This window comes from Chroicocephalus ridibundus, chromosome 2, assembly GCF_963924245.1.
Source record: "Chroicocephalus ridibundus chromosome 2, bChrRid1.1, whole genome shotgun sequence".
Classification (NCBI taxonomy): domain Eukaryota; kingdom Metazoa; phylum Chordata; class Aves; order Charadriiformes; family Laridae; genus Chroicocephalus; species Chroicocephalus ridibundus.
Genome location: NC_086285.1, coordinates 70674443 through 70691236, shown reverse-complemented (window position 1 = coordinate 70691236; position 16794 = coordinate 70674443). Strand labels below are relative to the sequence as shown.

The window sequence follows — 16794 nt, the reverse complement described above, 5'->3', positions numbered from 1 at the left end:
TGTATGGATCTTTTTCAAAAGACGTAGATGATTATTCCAAATATTATGCTTATTCACTTTACACATTGTAAGATATTTTCTGGAATACAATGAAGGAAAAAAAGTTGAAGGCTTTTTTCTAGTTCAAGCACTGTATTTCTCAAGCTAAGAAAAGAAAGCAAAAGTTACATTCAATGATTTCTCTGTCTAAAATAACAGTCAAATATTCATGTTCTGCAGAGATTTTCAAGATATTCTGGATCATCCTTGACTAAAATCAAGCTACTGGTTACAATCAAATGTAAATCCAACAGCTAAGATAAACTGTTTGCAATCTGATTATCCCACTGTGATAAATCAAACTGATTTTACAGATAATTACTATGCTAAACATGGTAAACACCAGAATACTGGAAAAAGACATTCTTTCATCGTAAGTGGTCTTTTTTTTTTTTAATACTAAATATGGCTGATCTTTTTCAAGAGTCCACATATAATTGTGCGTGGGTAATTTGCATTTTCTACCCAAAACCAGAGAACATGCAGTATCAGCCAGTTCTTGATCAGAAACTATTTTTATCATTTCAGCAGTCTCTACTTGAAATGTCAGTAAAGAAACTTGCACATAAAATCCAGAACAAGCTTAAATATACACAGGCCTGGAATACAACCGTAACACAATGGTTGGTACAGCAGCTCTCCTTGGGTCACCTAGACCACTGACTGCAGCTAAGGAATGGACGAATTCAACAATGACTTTTCACCTTCCAGACAACTCCAATATTTTGAAATAGTCATTCTAATTTTTATTCCAATTCCTTTTTCAAGAAAAGTTATTTATAAGCTGTTTTCACCATTGTCTTCAACATCCTGTTCCTCAAAGTAGATTTTCCCATTCAGACAAAGTTTAGCTTTGCTTTCAAAGATATGTAAATCCCAACCCTTTAAGCATATGAAAAAGCAGATTTTTTTAATCCTGAAGACAGACAGAGGCTGTCGGCAAACAAGCAGTTCTACTGCAATAAACACAGATTTTTATTTTGTCAGTGCTTGACCTTTTAGCTTTATGGGTGAATATTAACACTTCTTTCAAATTGGCTCACTTTGTTGCATATGTTTCTTACGGCAAGCACTTTATGCCAATATTGAAGTGGGTAACTTTAAACCTCAGGCTCAGTGCCAAAACCGTATGTCTTTAAGTGCCTAAATTTAGACACTTGTCTTAGAAAGTTGGGCCCCCCACCATAAGCCAAAGAGAACCAAAATGCAAACAATCCTGATGTGTTGATTAACCGAGGGAAGCAGAAGTGCAGCCTGTGCTAAAGTCATACAACGTATAAACACAGAGAAGAGAGAGGTTCTCTTCTTCATCTATATTAGGAATTCATCGCCTCATTGACGGCACATTGTAATCCGGCAGAACAAGTCAGCCCCTCCTGCATTTTAATCAGACGGATGGTCTGCCTCCCTCAAATCCCAACTCCAGAGGAGACACGCAAGCACAAAAGTGACGCTGCGGACTCCATGGGTGGGAGGGAGACCCACAAAGTGCATCTGAGATACCCGAGTTCTCTCTCCTGCTACCATCATATTACACATTGACATAGCTCTTCTATACTTTACCTGGGAAGGTGAAAACCTGCTGTACAGTGGCAATGGGATGACACCCTCTAAATCTTTCACAAGGTCAGTATCAGATATCATTAAATGCTTCACACAACAGGTAAGCAAGGTTTCAGGTGAACAGGGAGCATCTTCCTGCTCCCTCACCTGTCTACCATTCCCCCACTGACTTGATCTCACTGGGGGACCAAGCCTTCGCTGCAGGAAAGGGGAGAGCACGACAAAACAATGGCAGTACTGGAGCTCTCCCTCCCTTCTGGCACCCCTTTGGGGTGTGGAGGGCCCCCACCTTCTGCACGCCCACACCTGTCCCTCTCCTCCCTGGGGACTCACCAATCTCTCCTTATCGCACACATACACATAGAGCAAGTCTAAGGCTGTTTTTGTTTCTTCAGAATGAAAAATAGTCCTTTCCCCCACATTTGTAGAACAATACACAAGGATGCAAGTCTTGAAACAACATTAAAAATTAGATAAGAAAAATACATTTAATTTAGGGGGGAAAAAATAGTAAGATAATTTCCTAAATATACATGTGAGTTTTGATTATTAAAACTTGGCAATACCAGAGTATTGAATTGTCATTTCTATTCAGCCTTTCAAGCAAGTTCTAATTTTAAACAGCAATAAAACCCTGAGTAATTTAATACATAAAATAGAGCATCACATCACATATAGTCAACTGTTTCTGACATGGTAATATTTCAAACCTTAGACTCCACTGGGAAAAGTCAGTAGTGCTACAAACAAGAATGGGCATTAACAAAACTATAAAACTTCAATAACCTTTCTTTCTCACAAATTTTGAGAGATGCACAGGTTATTGTAGTGGGGCAAATTATTAGGTTGAATTAAAAAAGAAAATCTACCTACTATACTTGCATTTACAGATGAAGCATGAAGACCTACCCCTAGGAAGGAAGCATTTGAAATAAAACCCATTTAAGAAGCCTAAACAACTTGAACACCATCATATTTGAACACTTTCCAATCGCTTTGCAGCCACATGCAAAGTGGCAATTCCACATCCTCTCCTCTTCACCTATCTTATTAACCACGACGGTTACAAACTAGGACAGAAACACAGAATTCAATTTACCTGTGGTGTGATTCCACCCCCCTCCCCCCGCTCCGTGTTTTCTATATTGGCTAAAATTTTAATCTCAGGTTGTAGCTGCGTTGTACCTCCTACACACAAACTACAGTGGCCAATTTTTAATTTAAAAAAAAAAAAAATAAAAAAAAAAAAATCAAGAAATTGCCCCTGGAAGTCAGTGTGAAATAGGAAATTTCAACAAATAAAAAAACAAACCGAAAACTGTCTTTACCTTAAGTTAGATGCCTTGAAAAATAAACAAGACGACAAAGATGCAACAGTTTACAGAGGATGCTGAATAGAGGGTTTTACCCCCCCTAATTAAACCTTCCAAATGAAAACATACCACTTAAGTGTCATTTTTAAACATGGCTTTTTCCAGTGAAATGAACTGGCCCAGAAATACAGGTCAGTGGAACTAAAGATATCAGCATCGTTTTGTAGCCTGCTGCAGGGATGCCCCCTGTACCACAGGCTGGCTTCTGCGCCGAGCAAGCTTCGATGCTTATGAGAGAAAAGACGTTTACCAAGCAGACTCTGCCTGACCTTCGGTAATCCCATGGAGGAGCCTGGCACACGCTCACTAGAAATAGTTTCCACTGACCTGATTTCACTAAAAGAGGAGGTGGAGTCAAAAGGCTCATTGCAGACAAGAGCGCAAAACAGCAAACACTTGTTTCAGGTTTATCTCTTTCGCCCTGAAGCCATGACCAGAAGTTCACACAGTCACACTCCGCTATGACATTAAACACGCTGCCGAGGGGATTGCCGAGCCAGAGACACCACAAGGGCTTCACTGGCAACGGGCTCGTACTTGTGCTTTCGACAGCAAAATGAGGAAGTGCTTGAAGCACACAGAGGAAAAAATACTCCACTAAACATGCTCATTCCTCCAAAGCAACTTCCAATTTGCTTCATGTGGTTTTTTTGGTCAAAGCTCCCAAAAAGCGTTTCTTATGCCTTCACAATAGAAGCATTTCACTTAAAAAGAGTATTTACTTTTGGAGAAGTGTCCTGGGATGCACTAAATGTGTGGAGCTCTCTAGTAGCGACCGCCTGCTTGAATTCTGGCTAATTCCCACATTGCAGCTCTCGCAGGGCTTCCGTGTAACCAATGGCCAGTGTTGTCCGTGCAGTTTCAAGTGGGCAAACGCCCAGCGGAGCAGCCAAGCAGCGAGCGGGCATGGAGACCTCACCGACCTCCCCTTTCTCAGCCTGCACATGCGCTGCCGTACTGCCTCCGGGGACTTGCTGCGGACCAAAGTTACCCACAGCTGCTGGAACATACACAGCAGGCAGTGTATCGCACTTCATACATTTAAAAGACAAGGAAATAAAGTAAACCAAAACAACTGAACTCGCAGGACCAGTCGGCGTTTCTGCATGGTGTTTTAACATGGTAACAGTACACCTATGTTTGTTTCCATCAGCAAATGTATTTGTACTTTTGTTCCTTTCTTTTGTGGTTGATACTAAGCCACTGAGAGGGCAAAAACCAGTAACAAAGCATCTGACAAATCTTCACTGTCTGAAGTGACACTTCTTACTAAAGTATCTGCTTATAGGGCTTTTCGAGAGGGCTCTTTCAATGACTGTCCCTTTCTAAGTGGTTTGCTGAGAACGCTGCTTCTGTTCTGCATTTGGGATAAAGCGAACATGAAAAGGTGTCCATTCTTTCTGGAGACTGATGTCCACCAAAACACTCCTTTAAGAGGTACAGATTTGACATCTGTAGGGAGGAAAACCGCTCAAGTGTCCCTGATAATTCAGCTTAGGTCTGTCTAAGACCAACAGAAGACTAAAAGCAATGCCAGTGTGTGTGTATGGTGACTTTCACAAACAGAGTTTATTTCTGTAACGAATGGCACCAACAAACTTCTATATGCACAATCATTCCCTGACATTCACCAAACAAGCTACAACATTAGGAAATTTTGCTCAGACACTGCAAGAATTCAAAGAAGAAACCAAAAAGCTCTATGGTCTTAATCAAGCAGAGGATTAAAGCAGACACAACTTCATATGGATGAGGAGCTCCTCTGAATTCCATGCAGATGATCATAGGCACATGGCATTTGTTCATGTAGGTTGCTAGATTGAAACCATATCTATTACTAGTTTCCAGAAATCCCAATCAAGATCCCTTGTTTTGTTTTAAACTAATTTTTACCTAAAGCCATGATATTTCCATATTCGGCCTAAACCAGTGATGCAAAGAAAAAAAAAATAATCCCAAACTGTATGTTAGTATTACCATTTTTATAAAGTTGTATAGAAACCAGGCAACTTACCAGCATAATCCTCTTAGCATAAAGAAGAAGAAATACAAGAGAGAAAAAGAGAAAGAGTGAGTTAGGATTTAGTATTCCTAGGTACAATGTATAAATGCCATGGCAAACCAAGCAAAATAAAATATGCATGTTTCTCTCAAAGACTGATTTGAATGAAGGGGGAAGCACAGCATTCAGTTATTTTACAATTAGTGTTCAAAAAGAAATAGTTTTATTTGAGAAACTAGTCAGGGGAAAATTCCTAAATTGTGTCACCACATTTTTGTGAAATAATATAAACAAAAGATTTTTTATAATATATATACATTTTTTAAAAAGTAATTAAAATGGAAACGTAGCAAACTAGAACTGGTTTTCATTAAGACTTGGCACGCATTTTAAGAAAATGGACTTTTCACCTAAGCACTATGCGGTACATGAAACACTCTTAAATCAAGAAATTGCTGCAAGCAGCTTGAGTACAGTTTTGATTGTGGGAGTCAGTGACCAAACCCACCCTTTGCATCAGTTAGAAGAATTAACTAGTCATCAGTACAGAACAAGTTTTCTTACTTCTTCTTAACGTTGAGGTGGTGACTCACAGTTTGATTTTCCATTTTACTTAAGGCATGACTCAAAAGCTACCTTGTTCTCCGTCCATCTCTACCTGCATTTTATAAGCTGTGTTCTCAAAATGGGGGGGACTCCAGACAAACAGCACAATCAACTATTACTAGAAACACAAAAAAAATATATTCGCAAGCATACGCCAAAAGGGTTATGCATGCAAACGGTTAAGTGCACAAAGCAGGTCAAGAGAGCAAACGAGGTTTGCCAGCTTTTAGCACTGACATTGGGAAACACTCATTTAACACCCGGCTCGTCAGGAACCGACATTGGAAAGCTGATGGCACTAGAACTGGCTACGTGCCTACGTGACATGGATTAAAACTTCCTCCTTGCAATCAGATATCACCAGAGACTTATGGGATACTGAGATCTCAAACACATGTCAGCAGATGACAGGCTTTTTGCTTGCTCTTAAAGATTTCCTTAAATCCACTGTTTTGCCTTCCCCAGCCACATTCACCCAAAAGGACAGGAGGCTGGAGGGAGATGGGCATCACTCCATGGATTCCGTCTCGGTTGTTTCCGAAGTCCTGAGGGAGAACGCTAAGGCCACCCTTCCAGCCAGGATGCTTCCCTATTACCACACGCAATAGATGTGGAACCATCCAACATGGGAGAACACGCAAGAGGAGGTGCAGTTGCTGCTCATACATGGCAAAACTGTGGTCAGGGAGTATATTTTTGTCTCTCTGGGTCATCACATCTGTTTAGGTACATGCATAAAGCCTCAGCGGGCATATATTATATTTACATCTGAGGAAAACGGGTTTTACAGATTTATGAGGCTGACCTGGGTTTGAGCATTTTGGATTGCAAATTTTTATTAATACCACTACAATATTTTTATTTATTCTTAGTTTTTAAAATATGCCATGAAGATGTAGTTCATATCCATACTACATTTTCCAGTTGCTTATTACTTGGCAGTTTTATGTTTGACTGAAGTTTAGGAATTGGTTTATATCTTGAAGCATCAGAACAAAATCAAAAACAGAGTAAGTTCAGGTATTATTCTTTCAGTACCGTTATTATCCTCAAACTCATCATTAAATAAAAGTAACTCCCTTTTCATCAAAAGGGCAGAAAGTGCTACTTAACCTATAATATAAACAACCAGTATTCCTCTTCTTCCATCCCCAGTCTCAGCTGGATCTTTATTAAATGTCTTCAGAGGGAGACAGCTAATATGCCTCACAGTGCATTTCTGAACACACTATTCAGAAAAGAATGCTCTCTCGTATTTCTCTCTCCGTGTCTATCTCACAGAGCTATAGCATTCCAATCCCATTTATAGGCTTCTTGGTATGTCATGCTCTTTCAGGACATGCTTTTGTGTATTAAAAGAACTGCAGAAAAAACTATAGAACTAAATTTCTCTAAATGTACAAGTTCCCATTTCTGCCCCCTCCTCTAATAAAAAACTCCAAACTCTCAGAACAACTCCCCCCCCCGCCATTTAATTAAATGCTTCAACCCACCACCATCTCACACAGAGACACATGCACATAGACAGCAAAAAACTCCAGTTGCCTGTAAGACGACAGAGGTTTGCAAGAGGCGCCTGTAACTTACTGTGCCAGTTTACAGAGGTTTTTCATAATACGTTACTAATTACTCTGTATTCAAGACATTCAATTAAACAAGTGGAATACAGATTAGCACACTGTTTTTAAATCATGCAAAAGTATACTTTCCTCTCATACAGAGTAAGCTGTCTATATTTTTGCAAAGCATCCTCTACAGCTTCAGTGAAATCAAACAAGAGACTACAGTGTATATGAAAAACACTTCCACAGAAACGCATGGCATATAGAAAGTTGTGCTATTTGAACAGCAGCCACAACCTGCCCCCGTGAGAGAACCCATAAGACCGACCAAGAGCAAAAGCTGATTTTGTGCGTCTCTGCCCGGGTTACCCACCCACCTCCCAGCTCGCCCAGCCACTCAGACCCCTGCCCAAGCCCTCATCTCCTGAGGTGCAGTGCCTGGGCTCCCAGGCTGCAGTGCCTGGGGTGGGAAACACCTTCCCCGTTGGGACATCAAGATTAATCAGAACAGGGGGAAAAGATGACCCAGAGCCAACAGCTGTGCCTAGGAAGGTGGGAGGAGAGCTGCCCACTCCACCTCTCAGGGCAGAACCCAGGGACCAGAGCACCGGCCATGCTGCTCGCCAGGGCTATCAGTGCTCTCCAGCACCAGCAAGCCACTGTGCAGACTTATCCTCCCAGGCTGCCTAGGTGGAAGTCTAGCTAACCAAGCTCTACCTTCCTAATTAGACAATGTCTAGCAAGAAAACAGCAGAAACAATGAGTCAAGGCAAAAAAAAAACAAACAAAAAAAACCCCCACACAGTGTTTATTCCTTCCTTTAAAAAAGAAAAAAAAAAAGGTCTTAGAAAAAGCTTAAGGGAAACAAAATTACAGGTGATCCATAGATAACATAAAAATTACACTTAAAACATACTGGATTCAACTAATACTAATTGACACAGGACACAGCTTGCACACTCACTCACCCGGAAAAATCTGTAGTGAGAATACCATAATGAAATATGTATATTCGGCTTATGTGGCACAACGTGAGGTATCCCATAGCTACAACAAAGGAGTACCTAAAAACATAACATACAGAACACATAGTTACCAACACAAGTACCAACAAGAACTAGAGTCCCTCAAATTGGGTTTGGGCTTGTTTAGGAGTAGAGTTTGATTTTTGCAAATTAGGTTGTTAACAAGTCTGAAGCTATGTTACAAGATGTGGCAGAAATTTTCAAAGAGGACTGATGGCTTTGTGTACCCAGCTTAAACATTACTAAGGTGTCTCCTCACACCGCGGGTGGGCAAAAAGAAAAGAAGAAATAGGATCACTTCAAGTTGGGCATTTCAATTTCAGAGTTCCCACCCTCACATATTATTTTGAAATTTCTGATTGTATGTGCATTGCTGAAGTTATCCACTGCTTTTTTAATCTGTAAGTGTTCTTTATTTACACATACAACACTTCCTCAGAGCTACCAGAAACTAAAATATTTCAAGTTTAAGGTATTTTCTCTCTTCTGATTTTGTACAAAGGCAGATAATGACACGTAGCCTAATCTTTCCAGCTCTACATGCTGAAATATGCCATCTTCCAGAAGAATCATGGAATCACTTAGGTTGGAAAGGACCTTTAAGATCATTAAGTCCAACCGATGACGCACTCCTTAAGTAGAGTGTGACAACTTCTGTTTTTCAAGATGATTGCTAAATTATGTCAGGCAGGACAGTAGCATGACTCTATCTCAAGAGCCGAAGAGTCTGAGGACTGGAAGTGTTGCAGTGCCTAGGTGCGGCAGATGAAGCCCTTCATACCACTAAGTTCTCCCTGTATTTACCTGAGCAAGAAAGAAGATACTGGGGAGATAAGAAGTGGATGGATATTTAGAAACAGACTGACACATGAAGCAAACTAGACAGTGCAATGGAGAGCTGGGAAAGGCATGCATCACACAGACAGGTCTGGACCACGTCTGCTGGTGTCCCCTGCATCAGGAGAAGTTAGCCACATGGGGGACAAGATGCAAAGACATACAGACTACAGAATGAGCCTGCACATCCTACACACCCAGCACAGCTGAGCCACAGGAGGTCAGGCAGGCTGGTAAGCACACATTACCAAGCAGGGTGCCCCCAGATCCATTAGAGGATTGATCGTGGTAGGGAGCTAAAGGCGAAATCAGACAAGAGGAACAGTCAGCAGACAACTGAAAATGAGCCAGGCCTTTGTCAAATCATGGTTGGCTTTGAAAGAAATGAGTTTTTCCTCCCTGGGGACTAATAAACTGAAATGTGAGTGACAGTGATGGATTGCAAGGCAACCTGCAGGTCACGCGGCCCACAGCGAACAGCTGGATGAAAGGCAGACTGAGGGGACACGACAGCTTCTTCAAGAGATTTAGAGCAGAATTTATCTTATTTTATCTGGGTCAGGCATCCAGTCCAGCCTCAGCCAGGTCCTTGGGCTCCCTCTCATCAGCAGAGAACAGCAAGCGTGCCTCCAGAGGCAAGTCACCCAGCTCAGACACGTAATGGCGATGGACAGGATGAAGCATCTAAAATAAGCCTCAATGCTTAAGTGTAAAGCACCTAGATTGAAAGGGAGTGAGCAGGGAGAGAGATACTGAATTGCTGCTGCAGCTGGCAGCATTTCTGATGCTGGATTAGTTTGTCGATTTACAGGTCTTGAAGGCTGGCAGCCTCACCAGAGAGCAAACTATCAGAAAACAACCAGGGAAAGGGGCATGCAGGTTAAACTATGTTGTTTCTTTATGTCATTTGTTCACTTCCACTTGCATTTTGGGGGGAAAAAAGCCAAGTCTTAGAGTCCCACTATGAAGGATCCAGTGTTCTTACAGGCTCTCAGTAAGAACAGGTCCAGCCCTTAAACTGGCATTTTTCAAGCTTATTCTCAAGCAGCTTGAATACACTGTTATTTTGCCAAAATTAATAATGGGGATGTATTTTGAGTCACACTGCTATGGCTAGTGGAATACAGTTTAAAAGTCCTAACCCGATCCTCCTAGCCCTCCTACGGTTTTTCAGCATGTTGGATTGCTATTTCACATTGACTCAAATCAACACATTACTATCGCGCAGCAGTGCGCAACATTACATGAACTAACTTAATTTGTGTTGCAGTATACAGGTTTTTTCCCCATTGTGACTAATTGGCTAAACAGTAAGAGTGAGGGGGTTTCCTGTTGAAACTGTGCTTATTTCCCTACCACCACCTCAACTTGACTAGGAAGACATAAGTAAGTACTGGATGATTTCCTCTGTAGACTTGGTTCCTCTGATCTGCAATCAGAAACTACCTGATGATCAGGAGATGATCAAGATGTAGTACACATTTTTAGCACCTTTTCTTTCTGGTTTCTGGAAGGCACTTCTTTAAACATTGTCCAATTACTTTTTTTCTTTCTTTTTTTAATTATTAATTACCTCTGGACTTCTGGGCTATGCACTCTGTGAGAGGCTGCAAAAAACCTTGATTAATACCTATCTTGCTCGTGCAAAATGCTTGTGACTGCTATAGACAGGCCTGTTGTTTATGGTTCACGTTTTTAAACAATCCTAGAGAAATCGCAATTGATGATTAGAGTGGGGCTCCCTCAGGAAGTGCTAAAGAAGGGGAGATGATTATCTGAGCATGAGATCCTCAGACAGCCCTGACCCTGAAGACAAGTGAAGAAAGGGTTTCCGTTCCCCAGCCCAGACTGATGTGGATGTGAGCATTCAACAGCAGCTACAGAAACAGCCACACAGCGTAGAGACAGGAATCACCTGTAACACACCGAAACCAAACCATTGTATTAACCACATGCTGTTAGGGAGACCAACGCAAAAGTAAAGAAGTGGGAAGAACTGCCAGCTCGTCCTTCTAGCCTGCTATAAAGCAGCAGTTTTACAAATAAAAATTTCTATTTGTGCAGATTGATGGGAAGCAAACAACTCCACCTACACAATTTTAAAAGCTCCGACATGCTGAACTCTATTAGAGAGCATGGGACCTACATGAGAAGGCTCAGTGACTGGGCAGAGAAGTTCTTCCACATGAACCTCCTCTTAGTCAGTGAAAGAAGCAGACATAACTACCATGTAGTTTTCATTTTCATATGAAAGCGCTTTTTGTCTTTTGGCCAGGAAGGCACTCATTTGATAAAGCACTTTAGGAGTCTAGGTGTCTTCCTTCCTCTGAGACATTTGCATAGGGAAAAGAAAGATCCCACGGTCAAGAACTTCTCATGATGATGCTGTAAGCTTCTGCTTAAAAGCAATGACATTTCTGGTACTTTCTACTTTTCAAGCTCAAAGCCCAGAACCAAATGCAAGACTTAATTTTGTAGATCACTAAGTTAAGCTGCCACAGTGACCTTATTTGAACTACCTAACTCAAGAATAAGTGGAAAATACCTAAAGGCCAAACAGCAAGGGGGAAAACACATTAAAAAGAATTATCAAAAGCGATCCTCAAGGACACAAGACTAAGGAGAATATGACTTCATTATGTTTAAGAAACCAGAGGTTTGGGCATAAATTATTAAGTCTGCAAAAGCCAACTCTTGAGGCCAGCAATTTTGTAGCGAAATGCAATGTATCAATGCAAAAAACCACAAATTGAAGTTACAGCTGCTTCTGTAACTGAATGAACAAAGCTTCTGCAAGTAACTGGGAAAGAAAAGCAGGAAAGAAGAGAAGGTGGTCCCAAAAAACCCTCATGCTTCTCCATGAAAGGAGAGAAGTTGCCAGAGGGGCAGCTCCAGACTTGCAGCCACATCAGCTCACCTGTGGATGTTGGGAATACTCGCCATATTCATAATGCCATAGTTCATCATCACCAGGACAAAAAGATGAATGGAATACCTTGAAGACAACAAAGTGAGTATTTAGATAATTTCTACGTGACCTGGAAGGGCTGGCAGTTCAGAGCAAGGGAATATTTTTCCATGCAAATGACATGAATGTGGTGTCATATCACAGTATCAGTAAACATGAGTTATCACAATGACATCTTTATAGCCTGAATATCCAACATAAATTAATACTTATTGACAAGATACTGTCAATGTGTTTCATTGAGAGAAAGAGCAGCCTAGCTCAAAATGCACATTCAAACTGGACGCATCTTTTCCAAAAGAGGTATCTTCACAGCAGACTGGCGTGGCTTTACCTTCCAGAAAAAACTTCACTGATTAAATACTTCACTTATAAATACTTTCATGGTTCATTTTACTTTAAGAGTCTGGTATGGTTATGCTGGTTAGGAATTACTGCGTTTTTTTAGGATAACACAGAAAGTGCCTTAAGACTAAGAAGGTCTAAAAAGATGTAATCCAGAAAAGCTGATATGAAGTTTAAAAATATTTTTACCCAAGCCTTGTCTACATGGTGACTAAATACTCACCACCCAAAGCAGAAGACAGCAAAGTATATTCCAAAGAGGGTGGCAAATGCATGGCGAACAGCAGAGCTGGCATGACTGGGACCCAAGTAAATACGAAACCAAAATGCAGCCAAAAGTGCAAACAGTTGACAGGCTACAAAATTGATCTGCAAAAGACAAACAAAACAAAAAACGGTTGTGATTCTTAGAGGAGAGGGGGAAGGAATCTCTCCATTCTCAGAACAATAAAGAGTGGAGCCAGGAAAAGGGAGTGAAAAAAGTGAGAGCAATTAATCTTTTGTTTCTTAGAATTCTCACTTGTGAGCCCAAGCGGTAACTTTCCTTGCCCAACAACAGAAGGGATTAAACAAGCACGTAGCCACCCAGGAACTCAGACTGAAGGAAGAGTAGGCTCCAGCTACCCGCGGTACGGGCAGGCTTGGAGCGGTTCTCACTCTCTCCCCGGGACAGGGCTCTGCTACACTGCCAGCCACCCGGCACACCAGCCCAACCCAGGTGCAGGGGACACTACTCTCCTTCCTGTCCTCTTGGTGGGAGTCAGAGGCCCAGAAGCAGACCGGAACTCTGAAGCATTGCCCCAGTGCCTGACTTTCTCCAAAACCCCTCCAAAAAGGGCAAAACCAACAATCTTGATGTGACGCTATTTCACAAGCAGTAACTAGACAGCTGCCTTAGCTGACACGCTCCACTCCACAGCATCCTCCAAGCAGGCCTTTCAACTTACCATTTTTTTTGCAGTTCCAGAGTGCAAAGAAAACAACTTTGCCCTACCATCATGCAGACAGCTAAAGGAAAATGCTTCTCAGCTGTTCTTTGCCAAGCGGTCTGGTCCCACTGTAAGGGGCACAAGACAGGTATATGCAGAGGGCAAGCAGCCATGACTAGAGCCTACTCCTATCAGACACAAGGACAAGCAAAAGCTTCAGTGTCCTCAGGGCAAAACCGACACCAAGCTGCCTTCTTCACAGAATCATAGAACCATAGGGTTCAAGTCACCTTCTCTTTGGCAGCCTCCGCAAAAATCCCAGAAGTCAGAGGAACAACAGAGCTCAGGACCTGTCTCTAACAGAGCAATACAGCATTAGGATTCAACATCCGTAAGTCCAGCCTGGACCCTAGACAGCTGGAGTTAAATTCATTTATTCAGCTGCAGTCTTTTTTTTTTTTTTTTTTTTTTAAATCACCCTGAGCTCTCCAGCAGTTAGTCATCCCAAACTGAGCAAACCTAAATAGGCTGCAACATTTAAGCAATCACTTGGATTAGAGGATTATCCAAAGCTATCAATCCAGGACAGGATGATGCATCTCACGCTGAAATGCTCTGACATGCTGTCTGTCCAGAGGTGGTTGAATTCAGCCAGGCTTCTTGTCAAAAACATTTACAATGTGTTTAACAAGACACTACAGCCCCAAACTGCTTTTACTGTGGTGGACTGTATCCAACAGGGTGCTGTTCAAGCAAATGCTTTTATTAAAGGTTTGTTAGCTACATTGCTGCTCTTCTTTTATTTCATTGGTGCAGGCAGCCGTGCAATGGAATAATGCAGTAATTTAAGTACTTAGGTATGCTGAATCTTAGTTCTTTGGAGCAGAGACAGTATTGATTTATTTCTTGTTCATGTAAGAAACCTGCATTTATAACAGACGGTACCATAGAACTATACCCAAAAGCAAGTAATTAGCTATGTCTTATTATGACAATACTTTACGCTTTATTTAAATAAGATAATTCTTATTTTCCATGCAAGATTTAAAAAGTAAGAGAACAAAATTGCACTGGTCTCACAAAATCCAGATGCTGAAGTACAAATCCCAAACTCTCATCTGGTCTATTAGCATACAGTTACACTCAAAACACTAACTCCTGCCCCTCCTTCTGCAGCCAGAGGTACCACAGCAATGGCTGAAAAGAAGACATCCCCTACAGGGCTGCTCTGATTGCATCTTTTCTAAGCAAGTTGCCAAGACTGATGGAAGCCAATTTATCAATGACAATTCAGTGAACCTTAACCCCACGTCAGCCTGCTCCCACATAGGGTCACACCAGTACATCCAGCGCAGCTCAACTTTGTGGCACGCAGAGCCCCTCTGATTCAGAATAAAGAAGGAAAGCGCAGAGACTCCAAGAAACCCGATGTGGCTGATTGTTTAAAAGATAACACCCCCTTCTGTGCAGCATCACTCATGGATGCTGTACACCAGTAAAAAAACATCAAGATAAGCAAGAATTTGCTTTTTACTTTCATTCAGTTCTTGTATGTTCAGTTCAAGATGTTAAAGATGCTGGGATTTCACAGGTTCACACGCACAGCAAAATGAAAGTGCAAAATGCCATGGCAGACACACTTGTAATAGCATGTACATAATTAAGGCAGGTAATGCCAGCAGCAGCAAAAAGCAAGCAGCAGAGACTTCGTCACAAGCTAACATATAGTATACAACAGCACAGCAGCCTTGCATACATACGCTGTTGCTTGCCTACACTATCAGTTCCTCTGAGCACATATCACCTGTGCTACTTGGGTTAAAGTTAGCACAGGTACACCAACCATGCCACTATCACACCTTCATTTTGTTGTACAAATTAACCAAGGCTATTTCTTCTCTGCGCTGTTTCTGCAAGAGTTGGGGCAAAGCCTTGTACCAGGATAAAAGCAAAAGCACATGCTAGCCCTGCATTTCAATCAGCTTTCAATTTATAAGGGTTGTTTCTGCTGAGCAGCCAAACATCACAGACTCAATGTGCTCAGCAAGCAATAATCTCAGAATACTAGCTTATGCTTTTTGTACTGAATTAAGCTAGAAAGTACCTTACAAAGGAATGGCTACGACACACCATTAAACGCTACAGATATGATTTAAAAACATAAAGATTAACCTTCCTTTTCAGGATCTGTAAATGACAGTGATGGTGTTGAAGAGGCACAAACACACATCAGGATTCCCAAGTGTGATTTGAACATGGTGTGACCTACCACAGCAGCATACAGGAAGTGAGAAGGCTGCACCCCAATGCATTGCTTGGGACATCGACTCCCAGATACAAAAAAAAATGCAGTCTGAAATGCAGAAAGAGAAGACTTTTCCTCACTGGATGAGGCCATTCATGCTTTTGCCTTTGCCCTCCCTTCTGAACTGCAGCCACCATAGCTCTTCAGCAGCTTTCCAGGTTCCTCTCCTCCATGGCCATGTTTTTCTGACAGGCAGCGCTGCCCCTAAACACAACATGCTGCATTTGTTTTCTTTGTCTACCATTAAGGCTTTCAGGGTGGGTTTTTTTTTCGTGTGTATTCACAGTAACGTATTACAAACAATGTGATTGGTTTTAAAGGATCCATCAGCAGAGGGGTTGGTAGAGGAACACCAACGGACAGGAAAGCCAGGTAAATACAAGAATTACTGATAAAACCTTTCTGTCATCCATGAGGTATTTGGTACCTGTTGGACAAAAACCTTGTGCAATAGTATTGGAGAATACTACTTTTATCTGTCCACCTGTAAGCTTGCACTTAGAATCTGAATACACCAAGGTCACCTCTGATTTCTGTGGAGTTCAGTCTGAAGATCAAACTTAGCTGTGCAGAGCTCACTGCAAGGTCTAGCACATACTTCACTGCAAGACTGACTTTTAGAGGTGCTAAGCAATTGCAGAATACTTCTGTAGATCAATCCCTTTTGCATTTACCTGAGCCAACCTGAAAGCATTGGATAAAACAGGCCAAATCTTTTCTTAACTATAACCTGTCATAAAGAGAGGGAGGGAAGTTGTTTGTTTCTTGGGTATCAGGAATGCGAGACAAATGTCAAGACACCAGTAAAACCAGGGAGCTCCTTTCCAAGTGCTGAGAAAATTTGTTCCGCCTGGCAGTCTGAACTCTGTATTTAAAACCAAGCACTAACATTGGTACCAGACCAGATCTAGCCTGTTCTCCACAGAGCAGTAGAGGGATATGACAGCTTTTCATACGACTACCACCTCTGTTTAGTTATTTATATGTAACATTTTAAACACATGCAGCATTCACATGCATACACACAAGGACTGGCAGTTCATCCGACAGTGACTTTACTTCATTCATTTTTTAACATTAATTTTATTCTTCACTCTACATATTTAAGGTACCTAAGTATATAAATCCCTAAGACTTTAAGAAATGTACTGCATCACAAGTGAAGTAACAGTCACACTTTCCTGCCTTTCCCTTCCCAAAGAGAAAAGCATTCGTGTGTGTGTGTGTGTGTATATATAAA

The 16794-nt window shown here is 41.5% G+C and overlaps 1 protein-coding gene across 1 annotated transcript in view; it reads right to left on the bottom strand.

Moving 5' to 3' along the window:
• MBOAT1 (membrane bound O-acyltransferase domain containing 1) overlaps positions 1 to 16794 on the bottom strand; it is a 57736-nt gene that overhangs the window by 21385 nt on the left and 19557 nt on the right. Inside the window, exons 2-4 of the mRNA XM_063325814.1 lie at positions 12544 to 12689; positions 11925 to 12002; positions 8114 to 8209 (exon numbers count right to left, since the gene is read on the bottom strand). Of these exons, the coding sequence (XP_063181884.1) occupies positions 8114 to 8209; positions 11925 to 12002; positions 12544 to 12689 (320 nt within the window). The remainder of the gene's footprint in view (positions 1 to 8113; positions 8210 to 11924; positions 12003 to 12543; positions 12690 to 16794) is intronic.